Genomic DNA, 14,328 nt, shown 5'->3' with positions numbered 1-14,328 from the left:
TATTTAAAATGCAGCCCAGGTCAGCAGGGGCCTCGGGTCTGGACGGGATCAACATGGAGGCGGCAGGTTAACCCAAGCTGGAGGAGAAGGTAGCCTCAAGCTCTGAGGAGGTGACACAATTATAAGAAGACTGACGGGAAAATAAGCTTTCCAGCACCCCCAAACACACATACACATACAGCATAGGAAAACAGAGCGCTCACTGCCAGCATCGTGCCCTCTACTGAGCCCACTGTGTCCACATTTACCCTGCCATGCCACCAAGCTTCTCTTGGTCCTGCTGACACCTTTTTTGCCAAGCTGAGCACTCCACTGTGAGCTCCCTCCCTCACCTATCAGGAGATCCTGCTTCAGACCCCGCTCTCAACCAGGGCTGAGCCTCAGTTCCCTCATCTGTAAAGTGGACAGTGTCATGGTCTCCACCTTACGGGATGGCTCTGAAAAGTCCTGAGGGCACATCCCTGACTTGCTGCTAAGGCCTCTGTCATTATCTGATTCATTACCATTAGCACTGTTAACTTGTCTCCCAAGAGCAAAGCTCACCTCTTGTTTTACATCTTGTCTAACAGGGACAGGTCATCCAAGTTACCAGCTTTGAGCTGTAAAGTATTTGCTCCATTATGCCCCAAGTTTCCATCGGTTGCTCCCACCCAGGTCAGGTGGGATCCTTAAGCTCAGTCCCACCTTGTATCAGCCTCCTGCTCAGAGAGTCATTATTTTTCCTTGTTTCTAAAGATCTTGATGAGGTGGCAGGTAGAGAATCAGCTTCTCCACTACCATCTCCCCCGCCATACAGAGACACACGATACCTCGGCTCTTTCTAATAACAGCTTCTGTTGTTGAGTCACCCAGTTGTGTCCAACCAACTCTGTGACCCCATGGACTGTAGTACGCCAGGCTTCCCTGTCCTTCACCATCTCCTGGAGTTTGCTCAAACTCACGTCCACTGAGTTGGTGATGCCATCCAGCCACCTCATCTGTTCCCCTCTGCCTTCGGTCTTTCCCAGCATCAGTGTCTTTCCCAATAACAGCTCTAGTGAGATGTGATTCACACACATAGCATTCACCCAGCGCAGAGTGCAGCGTTGTGCAACCATCACCAGTTTGGGAACATTTTTATCACCTGCTACCCATTAGCAGTCACTCCCCATTCCTCAGCCCCCAGCAACCGCTGATCTGCTTTCTGTCTCTATGGATTTGCCTGTCCTGAACGTTTCATATAAATAGAATCATACACTGTGTGACCTGCATCTGGCTTCTTGCGCTCAGCATAAAGTTTTGGGGATCAGTCATGCGCTTCATGCCGTTTTACAGCTGGGTAATATCCCACTGTGTGAATGGACCGCGTCTTTTCTGCGTTCACCTGCTGATGGATGTTTGGGTTGTCTCCCCCTTTTGGATACTTTGCCTGTCTGCTCTGCAAGCCTGCTGAGTTTGTTCCTCTCCCAGGACATTTCCCCTGCTGTTCTCTCTCCTGCCAGCCTCTCCTGCATGTGGATTTGCATGGCATCAGTCTCCTCATGGACCATAATGAGCTCCAGCAGGACAAGAACAGAATCTCTTTGGTCTTCTTTACCAGCATCTAGCGTGGAGAAGGAAATGGCAACCCACTCCAGTGTTCTTGCCTGGAGAATCCCAGGGACTGGGGAGCCTGGTGGGCTGCCGTCTTATGGGGTCACACAGAGTCAGACACGACTGAAGTGACTTAGCAGCAGCAGCAGCATGGTGCCCACAGGTCGGGCTCGCCAGTGTCTGTGGAATGAACGAATGAATGAATTGATAGAATGGAGGCATTGGAGCACAAACGTGAGACCATGAAGCCACGTGAAGCCCAGAGTTGACAGAGCCTAGTTGACAGGGCTTCCCCAGCCCTGACGTCCACAGCCCAGAGTGTCCCAGGGCTGAGACTCCCTTGTGGCCACTGCTACCAGAGAGCCACGCCACACGGGGTCCACTGAATGTCACACCAGCTGAGGGCTCCAGCGAGGATTGCAGATCCTAGAGTAAGGGGCTGACTTAAGGGGGTGGACAGGGGTTTTAGAGCCCCCCAGCCCTACTGTCTCCCTGCTGGTCCCCTTCTGGAATGTTCCTCCGAGGGCCACGTGTCTATTCACAGGTTCAAAGACTGGTCACCAAGAGGTGGGGGTGATTCTGTTGTGGCAGCCTCAGGGGAGGACTTGGCCTGTGAAAGAACACATCCCCCACGCAGTCAGCATCATCAGAGTGGCGCCCTTTATGGTGGGGCCTCAGGAAGGTGACCTGGAGACTGAAAAACCTCATGTTTCTAGAGACTGAGCTTCATGTAAATGAGGTCCCTGATGGTCAGACTTTCTGTGATAAAGGTCTGTTGGTCGATTCTGTCCCTCCACAACAACATTGCTCCCCTCCTCAAGGCTGGGAGCCCATCCATCGGGCCGGGGAAGGCATAGAGGATCCGAGAGGTGAAGTGGGGAGGCCAAGCTTGCCTCTCCCCCAGCCAGGAACAAAGGCATCAGCTTAAATCACAGTGAAGAGTCCCCGTGTTCCTCTTAATTGAACGCCATGCTGCATGCTGCAAGGTTGTCTCACCTTATCATCACGTGGCTCAGGAGGGCTGTCCCTGTGCCCACTTCACAGATGCAGAAACTGAAAGGGAGTCTGACTCACGCAAAGCCACACAGTGGGTGAGTGAGTGAGAAACCGAGCTCCACGCGTCTCCTATTTGAGCACAGTGGACTCACGAGCTCAGGACCAGTACCCCCAACTCCCGTCACAACCCCTGGTGCGAGGGGTCAGCAGGGGGCTGGGGGCAATCCAACTGGAGCCTTCAATTGGCGGTGGGGGTTGGGGGAGGCAGCTATCTAGACCAGCTGTACCAGGGCGATAGGTCCGCAGGGAGGCCCCAGCTTAGCCGCAGCGATCTGGGCCGTTTCTGTCTGAGAAGGTCAGAGGAAGTGGTTTTGCCGGGGAGGGGTGAGGTAGCCAGCATACATGTGGGGCTAGCTGATCCGTTAGGCCGGGTTCCCACCCTCGGGGCCCACAGTGTGTGTAGGATGCCCGTCAAAATGTCTTAGTTCTGTTTTTGTTTTAATCAGAAAAAAAAAATGGGTACAATAATAATGAAAATATAAAATGTATCCAGCCTGGCCTGCATTGGTCTTGATGTCAATGCAGTCATAAAGTAGAATGTTAAATGGGTGCTGTGTTTGTTTGCTTATGGAGGAAGTCGTAATGTAGCCCTGCTTATGCAGTGCGGCCTTTGCCCCTTCAGGCTCAGCCCTGCTGCCTCAGGCCCTTTGCTTCTGCTGTTCTCACCCCACCCTCACCCAGAGCATTCTTCCCATGCAACAACCCCCAAGTCAAGTTGACTCCAACCTGCTCCTCCCTAGCCCTTCCTCCAGATCAGTTTGGCCTCCTCTGGGGGTTCTTGCAACACCAGTTCCCCCTTCCTAATAGGCTGTCCACTTTAAAACGACGACATGAATCATTTCTCACTCCTCTTCGTTGCTTGCCAGGTTATCAATGCTGGGAGGGCAGGGCCTATGTGCCTGTCTTGGGGTCACCTCTGTGTCTCCTGAGGATCTAGCACACAATAGGTGTTCAGTAAAGACCTGTCAAGGTCTGGGCTTCCCTGGCAGCTGGTGGATAGGAATCTGCCTGCCAGTGCAAGGGACACGGGTTCGATCCCTGGTCTGGGAAGATCCCATATGCTGAGAACCCGCTAGGCCCGAGAGCTACAACTACTGAGCCTACACACTGAAGCTGTGGAAGCCTGCGCGCCCTGGAGCCCATGCTCTGCAACAAGAAAAACAGAAATGAAGAGCAGCCCCCAGCTCACTGCAACTAGAGAAAACCCACCTGCAGCAACGAAGACCCAACCAAAAAAAAACGTAAAAAAAGGAAAAAGACTTGTCAAGGTCTGGATGGAGGAAGGGTGTCCATCCGCCTGCACACAGCAGCTCGGCTGGCCTGCAGATGGGGCCGAGGGTGGGGGTGGGGGCCAGTTGGCGTCCTAGTCCCCGCCCAGGGCTCACCTACTTAAGGAAACAGGAACCACTTGGGGCAGAGTGCCCCGCCCTGCTGACGTGCAGACCCTAAACCGAAACCCAAGGCTCCTGTAGTTGCGGAGGCAGAGCCAGAGTGAGGGCCTTGGGCCCCACAGGGGTCTCCCAGGTACGTGCCTATTTCTGTGCCCACCCCATGCTGGGTGAGACTGGGGCCCCAAGAGCTTCAGCCTCATCTCCACCCTTGAGGAGATAACACATGGGAACCAGGCTGGACCAGAAGGAGAGCCAGGGCTGGCGGGGTCCAGAGAGGCAGGAAGAACCTTCTGGGGGCACTGGTAGGTGACCATTGGAAAATAGAGCTGGAATTTGGAAAAGAGCATCCCTGACAGGGGCACAGCTGGGGCAGACACATGGAGAGGAGAGAGCGAGCTTGGTCAATGTGGAGCAGAGCAAGGATGTGGGTGATGAGGATGTGGGTGATGAGGAGGAGGGGGAGGCTCCGAGGCTGTGGTCAGGAGCTTAAAACTTAGTATGACTTCACTCATCACCCTGCACCCTCCCCTGTGCCACCCTCTCAGTGCCAGGTGATGCTGGGGACCCAGAAAAATCCAAAAGAACCTAGCCCTGGACCTGATCCCCAAGAGCCCCTAATATGGGAGAGACAGAACCAGACACAGATGTTCCACGAGGCAAGGCTAAGGCAGAGGCGGGAATGATAGGAAAGATGGAAGACAGAGATGGATGCCAGGGCTTTGTCCTGGAGAAGAGGCAAGAAAGCTGCCTGGAGGAGGGATATTCTTGCTGGGTCTTGAAGGATAAGTAAGAGTTCTCCCAGGTAGCAAAAAGAACAAGCCTGTGAATATTTCCTCATTCTGCGTCACTACTGGATTCATGAATATTCATTATATGAGTACATGCTGACCTCTGTGCTAACTGTACCTTCTCAGGCAATTACCATCATTAGCCCCAAATGGCAGATGACAATTCAGGCACAGGGAGGTTAAGTGAGATGCTCAAGATCACACAGCAGCCAAGTGGGAGAGCTGCGGTCTGAACCCAGTTTGTCTGGCTCTGATTGGGCTCAGTTGATTTATCACCCTGCTTTATTAAACATTTCTTAATAGATTTCTTTAATTTCACTCACTACAGTTTCTTTGGGTTCTTCCCCAGAGGGTGTGCTTAGCATCTGTCTTCTGGCAAGAGAAAGTCAATATTGACTAGGTTGATAAACACACCCTCCCTGTAGAAACAGCTTGGTAACAAAGACCTTCTGAGATATTGAAAAATCAGACCAATGGGGAACGGGGGAGGGTTGAGCTCTGGTGTGGGCACAGAATTAAGGGTAAGAGTGAAGGGTCATGTGTGGACAACCAAGCAGGGCACAACCCTTTGGCTGATTCTTCACTCAATTAATACCATTTTGCGAATTGCTGCTGTTTTCTTTCTGTGTTTTCCAGCTCTGTGTCATTGCCTCATGAAGTCCATTGGTACCTGAGCTTAAAACTGTTGAGAATGTGTGTGAATTAATCATGCATTTGTCAAGTTATAGATGTGCCATCTGTAGCCGCCACCCTCGGTGACAACAGTGGCGGCGGCAGCTGTTTGGGGCCACATCTCTGTAGTGTTTAATGAAACCATGGCAACATTTTACGACACCCACTGTGTACCTGCTATTTCATTCATTCACTCATTATTTTGCCATCTCCACATCCCTCCTGGGAAAGTGATAGTTACTAAATTTAACCTTTACGTAAATTCGGACTTCTCTGGTGGCTCAGATGGTCAAGAAACTGCCTGCAATGCAGGAGACCTGGGTTCGATCCCTGGGTCGGGTCGCTGCAGTATTCTTGCCTGGAATACTGAATTCCATCCAATTGCTGAATTCCATCCAATTCCATAGACAGAGGAGCTACCATCCATGGAGTCGCAAAGAGTCAGACACGACTGAGTGACACAAGCTCAGTTCTTAAACTTAAATGGTGGTGGTTTAGTCGCTCAGGCATGTCTAACTCTTTGCAACCCCATGCTCTGTAGCCCACCAGGCTCCTCTGTCCATGGGATTTTTCTCGGCAAGAATACTGGAGTGGGTTGCCATTTCCTTCTCCAGGGGATCTGCCCTATCCAGGGATTGAACCCAGGTCTCCCTGCATTGCAGGTGGATTCTTTACCAACTGAGCCACCAGGGAAGCTCTAAACTTAAGTACATGTATGTATAAAAGGGGCTTTCTAATATTTGTAGTAATGGTACACATAATAAGAATAAAACGAAAAGGAAGAATCCTTGGGAGGGGGTTTTGGGGGAATGAGTCAATGAATGAATGTGCTTTAAGTGCCAACACATAGTAGGTGCTCAAGAAACAAGTCGATTTCAATCCTGTTGGCTCTGTCCAACCTGGAGGACTTCTCAAAGGAGGAGGCAGCATGAACTGCATGAATGAAGCAAAGGTGGGAAGTGGACCACACTTGACTCTCTTTCCTCCTTCCCATCACCAGGTCAGCCCTCACCCCTGGAAGCCATGACTGAGGCCAGAAGGCTGCCCCCACCACTGCCTCCACGACTGGACTGGTTCGTGCAAACGCAGGTGGACCAGCTGACCTGTGAAGGGGTCCCTGAGTGGTTCCACGGTGCCATCTCAAGAGAGTAAGGACACCGCCACACCTTCCACCCTGCCCTTCACCTTCTTTCCTGGTCTACCCCCACCCTAGGCAGGTTTTGACTTTAGGATCCTGGGCTCAGCTGTGCTAAGTGAGTTAAGAGGGTTAAATTCTGTCTCCTCCATGGACTTACTATGCGACCTTGGGCAAGTTACTGGACCTCAGCTCTCTCTATACACGTGGCCACCAGAGCAGTCCTGCCCAGGACCTGACCGGCCCCTTCCCCTCACCTCGCTCAGGCTGGGCTGCAACCTCACTGAGTCAGTGATGGTGAAACGCAGGTTCAGAATCTTTCTTTACACAGTGCCCCCCAAACAGCTGCTCTCTGTCCATCAGGGTTTAGCCAGAATGCACTTTCTACATCAGACTGAGCTCCTAGGACACGAACAAATCCACCTAGTCACCCCCAGGGGCTAGCTCTAAATAAACAGCGAAAAGAACCTTTATTGCCACATTCTAAATGCAGGAAGTTGAGGAAACCTTGTGAAAGCCACAGAAAGGAGGAATTGGGCATGGTTTCTAAGTTCTGGGGTGCACAGCAGAAGTATAATATAAGCCATGCACTGTAATTTTATGTCATTTTAGTAGCTTTATTAAAAGAGGTGAACAGAAAGAAGTGGAATTAACGTTAATCATATTTTTTTATTTAAACCAGTATATTCAACATGTAATTAGCCCTAAGTCCTTAAAATCTGGCACGTATTATATGCTTTTAGTATATCTCGATTCCTACCAGCCATATTTCAAGTGCTTGGCAGCCACACGTGGCCAGTGGCCTCTGTAGTAGATGTTAGTTGCCCAGTTGTGTCCGACTCTTTGTGACCCCGTGGACTGTAGTCCACCAGGCTCCTCTGTCTGTGGAATTCTCCAGGCAAGAATACTAGAGTGGGTTTCCATTTCCTTTTCCACTGTAGTAGATAGCTCATGTCCAAAATCCCCCTTCTGTCTCCTAGAAGGCTACCTCTCACTAGGTGTGAACCCAAGATAATAGTAATAATAATAGTGAGCACCTTGTGTGTTCCCACCAGCCGGCAGTTCCCATATGCATACCATGTGCATTTCATCTGTCCTCCCATGGGCCCTGGGAGTTAGGGTTTACTTTCCCCTTAAGGAAGCTGAAGGTCAGAAAGGGACTGACCCTCGCCAGGGGTCACACAGCTAATGAAAAACAAATGCATTTAAAATCAAATGCGTGTGGTGGTCCCATGGCTGAGACTCCGCGCTCCCAATGCAGGAGGCCCAGGTTCAACCTCTGGTCAGGGAATTAGATTCCACAAGCCTCAACTAAAGGGTTCGCAGGTCACAGCAAAGATGGAAGATCCCGTGTGCTGCAACTGAGACCAGCACAGCCAAATAAATAAAATATTTTTTTTTAAATTTTTAAATCAAAAGCATTTGAGAGTAGCTCCTGCTTTATTACCTGTGACACCTTGATCTACCCAAAGCTGTCTTTGATTTGCCTTCCAGTTGTTGGGAAGGCAAGCAGGGGCTGTGAGAGATGGTCAAGGTCATCAGAGACTTCCTACCACCTCTGGGAGAACATCCTTGTCTCTGAATATCCCAAGGTCTGAAACAACCAAGAAAAGAAGTGATTTTAAGCTGTTTGTTCACTTAGGAAATGGAAAACCATATGCAAGTGTGATGCATGAAGCAGGACATCCTAAGCTGGTGCCGTGTGACAACCCAGAGGGAAAGGGTCGGGGGGAGGGAGGGAGGAGCAGTATTCAGGATGGGGGACACATGTATATCTATGGCCGATTCATGTTGATGTACGGCAAAAACATCACAATACTGTGAAGTAATTATCCTCCAATGGACAGAGGAGCCTGGTGGGCTACAGTCCATGGAGTCGCAAAGAGTCGGACACAACTGAGCAACTAAACCACCACAATTATCCTCCAGTTAAAATAAATAAATAAAAATTTTTTTAAAAAAGAAAAGCACAGACCACTGTGGCTCAGGGGGTGCCACTACTGGGTGATTGGTATACCAGATGTCTGGCCAGTGTGTTTATCCATCTCTTTCCTGTATTTGCCTTCCAGGGATGCTGAAAATTTACTGGAGTCACAGCCCCTGGGATCCTTCCTCATCAGGGTCAGTCACAGTCACGTGGGCTACACACTGTCTTACAAGTAAGGCCTGGGCTAGGGGAGGCAGCAGGGGGACTCTGGGGCCTACTTGGAGGGGGCATGGGTGCTTCACACCACAGCTTCTCAGGGAGCAATCACTATGAGGGTCTGGTAGAATCTAACTGAAGAGTGGGCAGCTGCAGGTATGGCTGAAGCCAGCAGACGTGAGCTTGGTGGTAACTGAGACTGTGTGATAACAGGGATTGCGTGAGACCCAAGAGTAGCTATTGCCTTTCCTCTAACTCCCTCTCCCCAGCCATTTACATGGCAACTCCCTGGACTTCCCTGGTGACTCAGTGGTAAAGAATCCGCCTGCCAATGCAAGAGATGCAAGAGACACGGATTCGATCCCTGGTCTGGGAAGATCCCATATGCCATGGAGCAGCTAAGCCCGTGTACCACAGCTATGCTCTAGAGCCCAGGAGCCGCAACTACTGAGCACCATAACTGCTGAAGCCCACGCTCTAGAGCCTGCGCTGTGCAATAAGAGAAGCCACTGCAATGAGAAGCCCGGGAACCAAAAGTAGAGAGTTGCCCCCGCTCTCCACAACTAGAGAAAAGCCTGCCCAGTATAGAAGACCCAGCACAGCCAAAAATAAAATTATTAAATAAGTTAACTTAAAAATAAATAAATAAATGGCAACCCTCTGACTTCCTTGGGGACATGTTATGGAAAACCAGGGCAGCTCAGCTCCCTAAGTTTTCAATGCCTGATCCAGCATCTCAGTTAGAGGAGTTAGTAGCACAGACTACTTTTCAAAAGGATTCCAGGCCAAAGGAATTTTTCTTTTTCCAAAGGAATTTTTTAAATGGTCCTATCACAGAGTTACCCACAGAGGGAAAAGCTCACGCCTTCAGTCACTTAGGCAGCCCAAGGCTGCCAGTTAACATGCTGTGTGGTCTTGGACAAGCTACTCACTCTTTCTGTGCCTCCTTCCAAGTCCTCACCTCTAACATAAAAATGCTAAAGTTAATTCAGAGTCTTGATGTGAGGACTAAATGAGACATAACAAGCACATGCTTGCATTCATGCTAAGTCACTCTAATTGTGTCTGACTCTTTGCAGCCCTATGGACCATAGCCTACCAGGCTCCTCTGTCCATGGAATTTTTCAGACAAGCATACTGGAATGGGTTTCCATGCCCTCCTCTAGGAGATCTTCCTGACCCAGGGATTGAACCCATGTCTCTAATGTCTCCTGCATTGGCAGGCGGGTTCTTTACCACTAGCGCCACCTGGGAAGCTCAGTAAGCACACAGTGGCCAATCAGTAAATGCATTCATTCATTAATAATGAAACATTTTTGAGTATCTGTACCAATTTTCATTGTCATTTCTATTGATCAATTACCCTTGCCAGGCATGGAGCTAAGCTTTTACCTGCAGTAGATTTTTCCATCTTCACAAGAAGGCCTGAATAGCCTCCCATTATAAAGGGGGAAACTGAGGCACAGTACAGTCACCTGCCAAGTGTCACATGGCTAATGAGTGGAGGAGCGTACAAGGGAATCTAGGCAGCGGGCTGTAGCCATGATGCTGCCAGCTCAAGAGCTGGGGGTGGAGTGGGGAGGAAGGGTTGGGTTGGGAACCATATGATGGAGAATGGGATAGCCTAGCTCCAACCGTATCTCCACAGAGCTCAGAACTGCTGCCACCACTTCATGGTGAAACTGTTGGATGATGGGAGCTTCACGATCCCTGGGGAAGAGAGGGTCCATGACTCTCTAGATGCTTTGGTCACCTTCTATCAGCAGCAACCGCTGCGACCACATGGGGACCTGCTGATGCAGTCCTGCCCACAGGTGAGGATTGGGACCCCCCCAAGGGCCAAGCCCCCCAAACTCTTGCTCCTGCATGCCCCCTCTGCCTCTTGAGATTCCATCATTCTTGCAGTCCCTGTTCCCCTGGGGCCCCGCCCCTCCTGGTCCTTGTTCCCTGGGTCCCCAGGCTGGTTTTTTTACAGGGATTCATGTACCAGGTATAACCTTGTCTGACCTACCAGAATAGCATATTTCCTTATAAGCCTCAGTGGGTGGGGCCTAGCCCTGAGAAGCTGTTGTGGGAGGGGTGTGTCTCCTTATAAGGACTGATGAGTGTGGCCTAGGCCCTCAGAAACTGGCTGTGAGTGTAGCATAGTCCTTATAAGGCCCAGAGGACAGAGCCTAGCCCTCAGTCATTGCTGTGGGAAATTTTGTGGGTGGGACAGGACCCCAGCCCCATCCCTGTCCCCTGCCTTGGGACTGAGCTATAGGTCCCCTCTGCCTTGCAGAGGGATCCAGTAAATGTGGATTATGAAGATCTCTTCCTTTACTCCAACGCACTGATTGAGGAAGACTCCAGCTCTGCTCTTGGCTTCAGTGAACATCAGATTCCCTCCTCTTATCCCATAGCCCCACTCAAGGAGGTATGTGACAGAAAGGTGGCATCTCCGATCTGGAAAGTGGGAGGTGGGGTGGCAGGATGCAGGGGCAGAGGTGACCCACAGCTGCCAGAGAAGAGTCTCTAGAATGAAGATTAGATCCTGCTGTTGTTCAAGTCCCTAGGTTGTGTCTAAGGTGGAGCTTGCCGATGACTTGGAGGTGGAGGGTAAGCAGGGAAGAAGGTCATCGTCATGGTTTGAATCCCCATGCCTGCATGCATGCTCAGTCACTTCAGTCATGTCTGACTCTTTGTGACCCTATGGACTGTAGCCCTCCAGGCTCCTCAGTCCATGGGATTCTCCAGGCAAGAATACTGGAGTGGCTGCCCTCTTTGTGGCCCATGAGCTAAGTGCACCTTTTGTGTTTTTGAGTGTTTGAAAGAAATCAAAAGAAAAATAGTATTTCACGACCTGTGAAAATCAGGTGAAACCCACATTTCTGTGTCCGTATTTTGGGAACACGGACATGCTGGCTCACTGACTATAATCTCTGGCTGCTTCCCACAATAGCAGAGCTGAGTAATGAAGCACAGACTATTGGACTCGCAAAGCTGAAAACACTGGCTCTCTGAACCTTTATGGGAAAAGTCTGCTGCACGCTGGGGGAGACAGTGAAGCCCTTTACTGAGACAGGAAGGATGGGCCATGGGATCAGGTTTGGGGGGTTCTCTTGGGATCTTTGTCTATCCCGGGGTGTCTGGGTGGGACCTGGGTCCCAGTTTCTGGGGGAGATTCAGCGCTCTGGTGGGTGGGGTGGCCCCAGGTCTCATCTGTTCTCCGTTTCAGGCCTCTGCAAAGCCAGACCCGCTCCATCGGTCAAAGGAAAGGAAGCTGTCAGCAGGGCTGAAAGGTGCATCCATGGAGGGTCCTCTCGAGGAGGCTCGTCAGAAACTCTGGAGGAATCTCAGGATGCTCCCCAAGACGGGCAGGAAGGTCCAGCAGCAGCTGAAATCCCACCTGGCGACTTTGAGCTCATCGTCAGTGACCGACGGCTCGGAAACTGGGACAGGTGACACAGTCTGGGAAAATAACGTCAACAAGGACCCCTTTGTGGCCACGTCCCTCACAAGCCCCGCACAGCCCCAAGCTCCAAGAAACAGACAGGGCCCCTCCAGGAAAACCTCAAGGTCGGTCAGCTGGAACGAGGCAGCCTCGAAGGTCAAGGACTGGCACCAGACGGTGGTGAGGGTCCTGTCCTTACAGGCGTCCAAACCAGGCCCAGTGGACTTGAGAGAACCCCAGGACTCTCTCCCTGAGGAGTACCGCCCCCCGCCACCCTTCGCCCCTGGGTACTGCTAGGTTCGCCCTGGCTCTGGGACCCTCACTGCTGGGAGCTGTTCATGCCTGGGCCTCTTGCTTTCTGCCGTAACCCACTAGCCCTCAGGGACCTGAGAAATGTAATAAAAACATTGCTTGGGTCTGGTCCTATGATTGCCAGTGGGGCAACCTGGTCATTTTAATAATAATGATGAGGACTTCCCTGATGGTCCAGTGGTTAAGACTCCACACTTCCACTGCAGGGGGCACAGGTTTGATCCCTGGTTAGGGCACTAAGATCCTACCTGCCATGTGGCACAATCAAAACATAATAGTAATAATAACAATCAGTTATAGTGATGGGGCTAGGACACCTACTGTGCGCCAGGCCTCACACTAGACCCTCCACATTCATAATTTCTTTCACACCTCTCAGCAGACCTAGGGACTTCCCGGGTGGCTCAAATGGTAAAACATCTGCCTGCAATGCAGGAGACCTAGGTTCAATCTCTGGGTCAGGAAGATCCCTTGGAGAAGGGAATGGCAGCCCACGCCAGTATTCTTGCCTGGAGAATCCCATGGACAGAAGAGCCTGACAGGAACTAACACTTTCACTTTTTTTCACCTTCTGTGTAGGTGCACCAGGTAGGCTCATTCTGCATATTTTAAAGAAGAGGCAGGGGAATTCCCTGGCAGTCCAGTGGTTAGGATTCTGCTCTCTCACTGCCAAGGGCCCAGGTTTGATCCCTGGTCGGGGAACTAAGATCCCACAAGCCTTGAGGTGCAACCAAAAAAAAAAAAAAAATTAAATTAAATTTAGAAAATAAAGAAGAAGACAGGTTCAGAGAAGAGAAGAGGTATGGCCAAAGTCACACACACGGCTGGGGTGTCAGCACCAGGACTTGAAGCCAGGCCTTTGAACTCTTTCTCCGCATCCCCTGTGCCTGAGCACAGCTGTTCATGCCTTCCCCCTGGGTTTTTGTACAAATGGAGGAGATGAGACTTGAGGAAAGTGCGGCACAGTAGCATTCCTGACATCAGTGGCAGCTGTAGGAGAAGTATAGGAGGCCTTTTGCTTTAAGAAGGGAGAGGCAGTCCAGGGCTGTGGTTGGGAGTGGGCTCAGGAGGAAATCTTGGGTTGTGGGGCTGTGTGACCTTTGGTGAGTCACTAGGCCTCTCTGGGCCTGTTTCCTCATCCAGAAAATGAGAAGAGCAGTCTCTGTTTTCTCAGGATGAACCAGCAGAATGTGAATAAAACCTAGGGCTTTGGTGCACAGTTGGTGCTTAATAAATGGGGATTTGGGTTGGAGGGGGCACCCTAGAAATTATGCACAGTGGAGGTGTCTGGGAAGGTCCCTGGAGTCTGGTTTCAGTCATAAGAATGATTACTCCTTGGATGGATCAGAGCCATGGAATGGGTCCCCAAGATGACTCTAGGTGGAGCAGAGTGATGTGCTGTGCTGTGCTTAGTCGCTCACTTGTATCCAGCTCTTTGCAACCCCATGGGCTGTAGCCCGCCAGTCTCCTCTGTCCATGGGGTTTCTCCAGGCAAGAATACGAGTGGGTTGCTATGCCCTCCTCCAGGGGATTATCCCACCCCAGGGATTGAAGCTAGGTCTCCCACATTGCAGGCAGATTCCTTACTGTCTGAGCCACCAGGGAAGCCCAAGAATACTAGAGTGGGTAGCCTATCCCTTCTCCAGGGGATCTTCCTGACTCAGGAATCGAACCAGGGTCTCCGGCATTGCAGGTGGATTCTTTACCGGCTGAGCTACCAGAGAAGCCCAAGTGAAATAGTGTGTGGCTTCCCAAATCTGCAAGATGTAGAGGTTTGGGATCTGGAGTGAGGTGGGCCTGGGCTCAAGTCTGCCCCTGCAAATGAC

At 51.0% G+C, this 14,328-nt stretch overlaps 1 protein-coding gene across 3 annotated transcripts; it reads left to right on the top strand.

The window, feature by feature from the left end:
• Positions 1 to 21: 21 nt before the first annotated feature.
• On the top strand, positions 22 to 12,619 carry HSH2D (hematopoietic SH2 domain containing). Of its 3 annotated transcripts, none has more exons than XM_061421753.1 (6): positions 22 to 2,663; positions 6,480 to 6,627; positions 8,684 to 8,773; positions 10,406 to 10,571; positions 11,039 to 11,173; positions 11,975 to 12,619. In XM_061421753.1, exons 2-6 carry the CDS (start codon positions 6,503 to 6,505, stop codon positions 12,485 to 12,487), a joined length of 1,029 nt encoding a protein of 342 aa, XP_061277737.1. In that variant the 5' UTR covers positions 22 to 2,663; positions 6,480 to 6,502; the 3' UTR covers positions 12,488 to 12,619. The 3 variants fall into 3 exon arrangements, with proteins under 3 accessions (XP_061277737.1, XP_061277735.1, XP_061277736.1); XM_061421751.1 differs by lacking the exon at positions 22 to 2,663 and adding an exon at positions 2,845 to 4,321; XM_061421752.1 differs by lacking the exon at positions 22 to 2,663 and adding an exon at positions 3,959 to 4,152.
• The last annotated feature ends 1,709 nt before the right edge of the window (positions 12,620 to 14,328 follow it).

This window comes from Bos javanicus, chromosome 7, assembly GCF_032452875.1.
Source record: "Bos javanicus breed banteng chromosome 7, ARS-OSU_banteng_1.0, whole genome shotgun sequence".
NCBI lineage: Eukaryota > Metazoa > Chordata > Mammalia > Artiodactyla > Bovidae > Bos > Bos javanicus.
Note: the sequence above shows the minus strand (reverse complement) of the source record. Positions and strands in the feature narration are given on the sequence as shown.

Coding starts and splice junctions, on each gene's coding strand:
- HSH2D (XM_061421751.1), top strand. CDS start 4,243: ATGGGAACCAGGCTGGACCAGAAGGAGAGCCAGGGCTGGCGGGGTCCA. Junction 8,774..10,405: donor GGCTACACACTGTCTTACAA/GTAAGGCCTGGG, acceptor GTATCTCCACAG/AGCTCAGAACTGCTGCCACC. Junction 10,572..11,038: donor TGATGCAGTCCTGCCCACAG/GTGAGGATTGGG, acceptor TCTGCCTTGCAG/AGGGATCCAGTAAATGTGGA.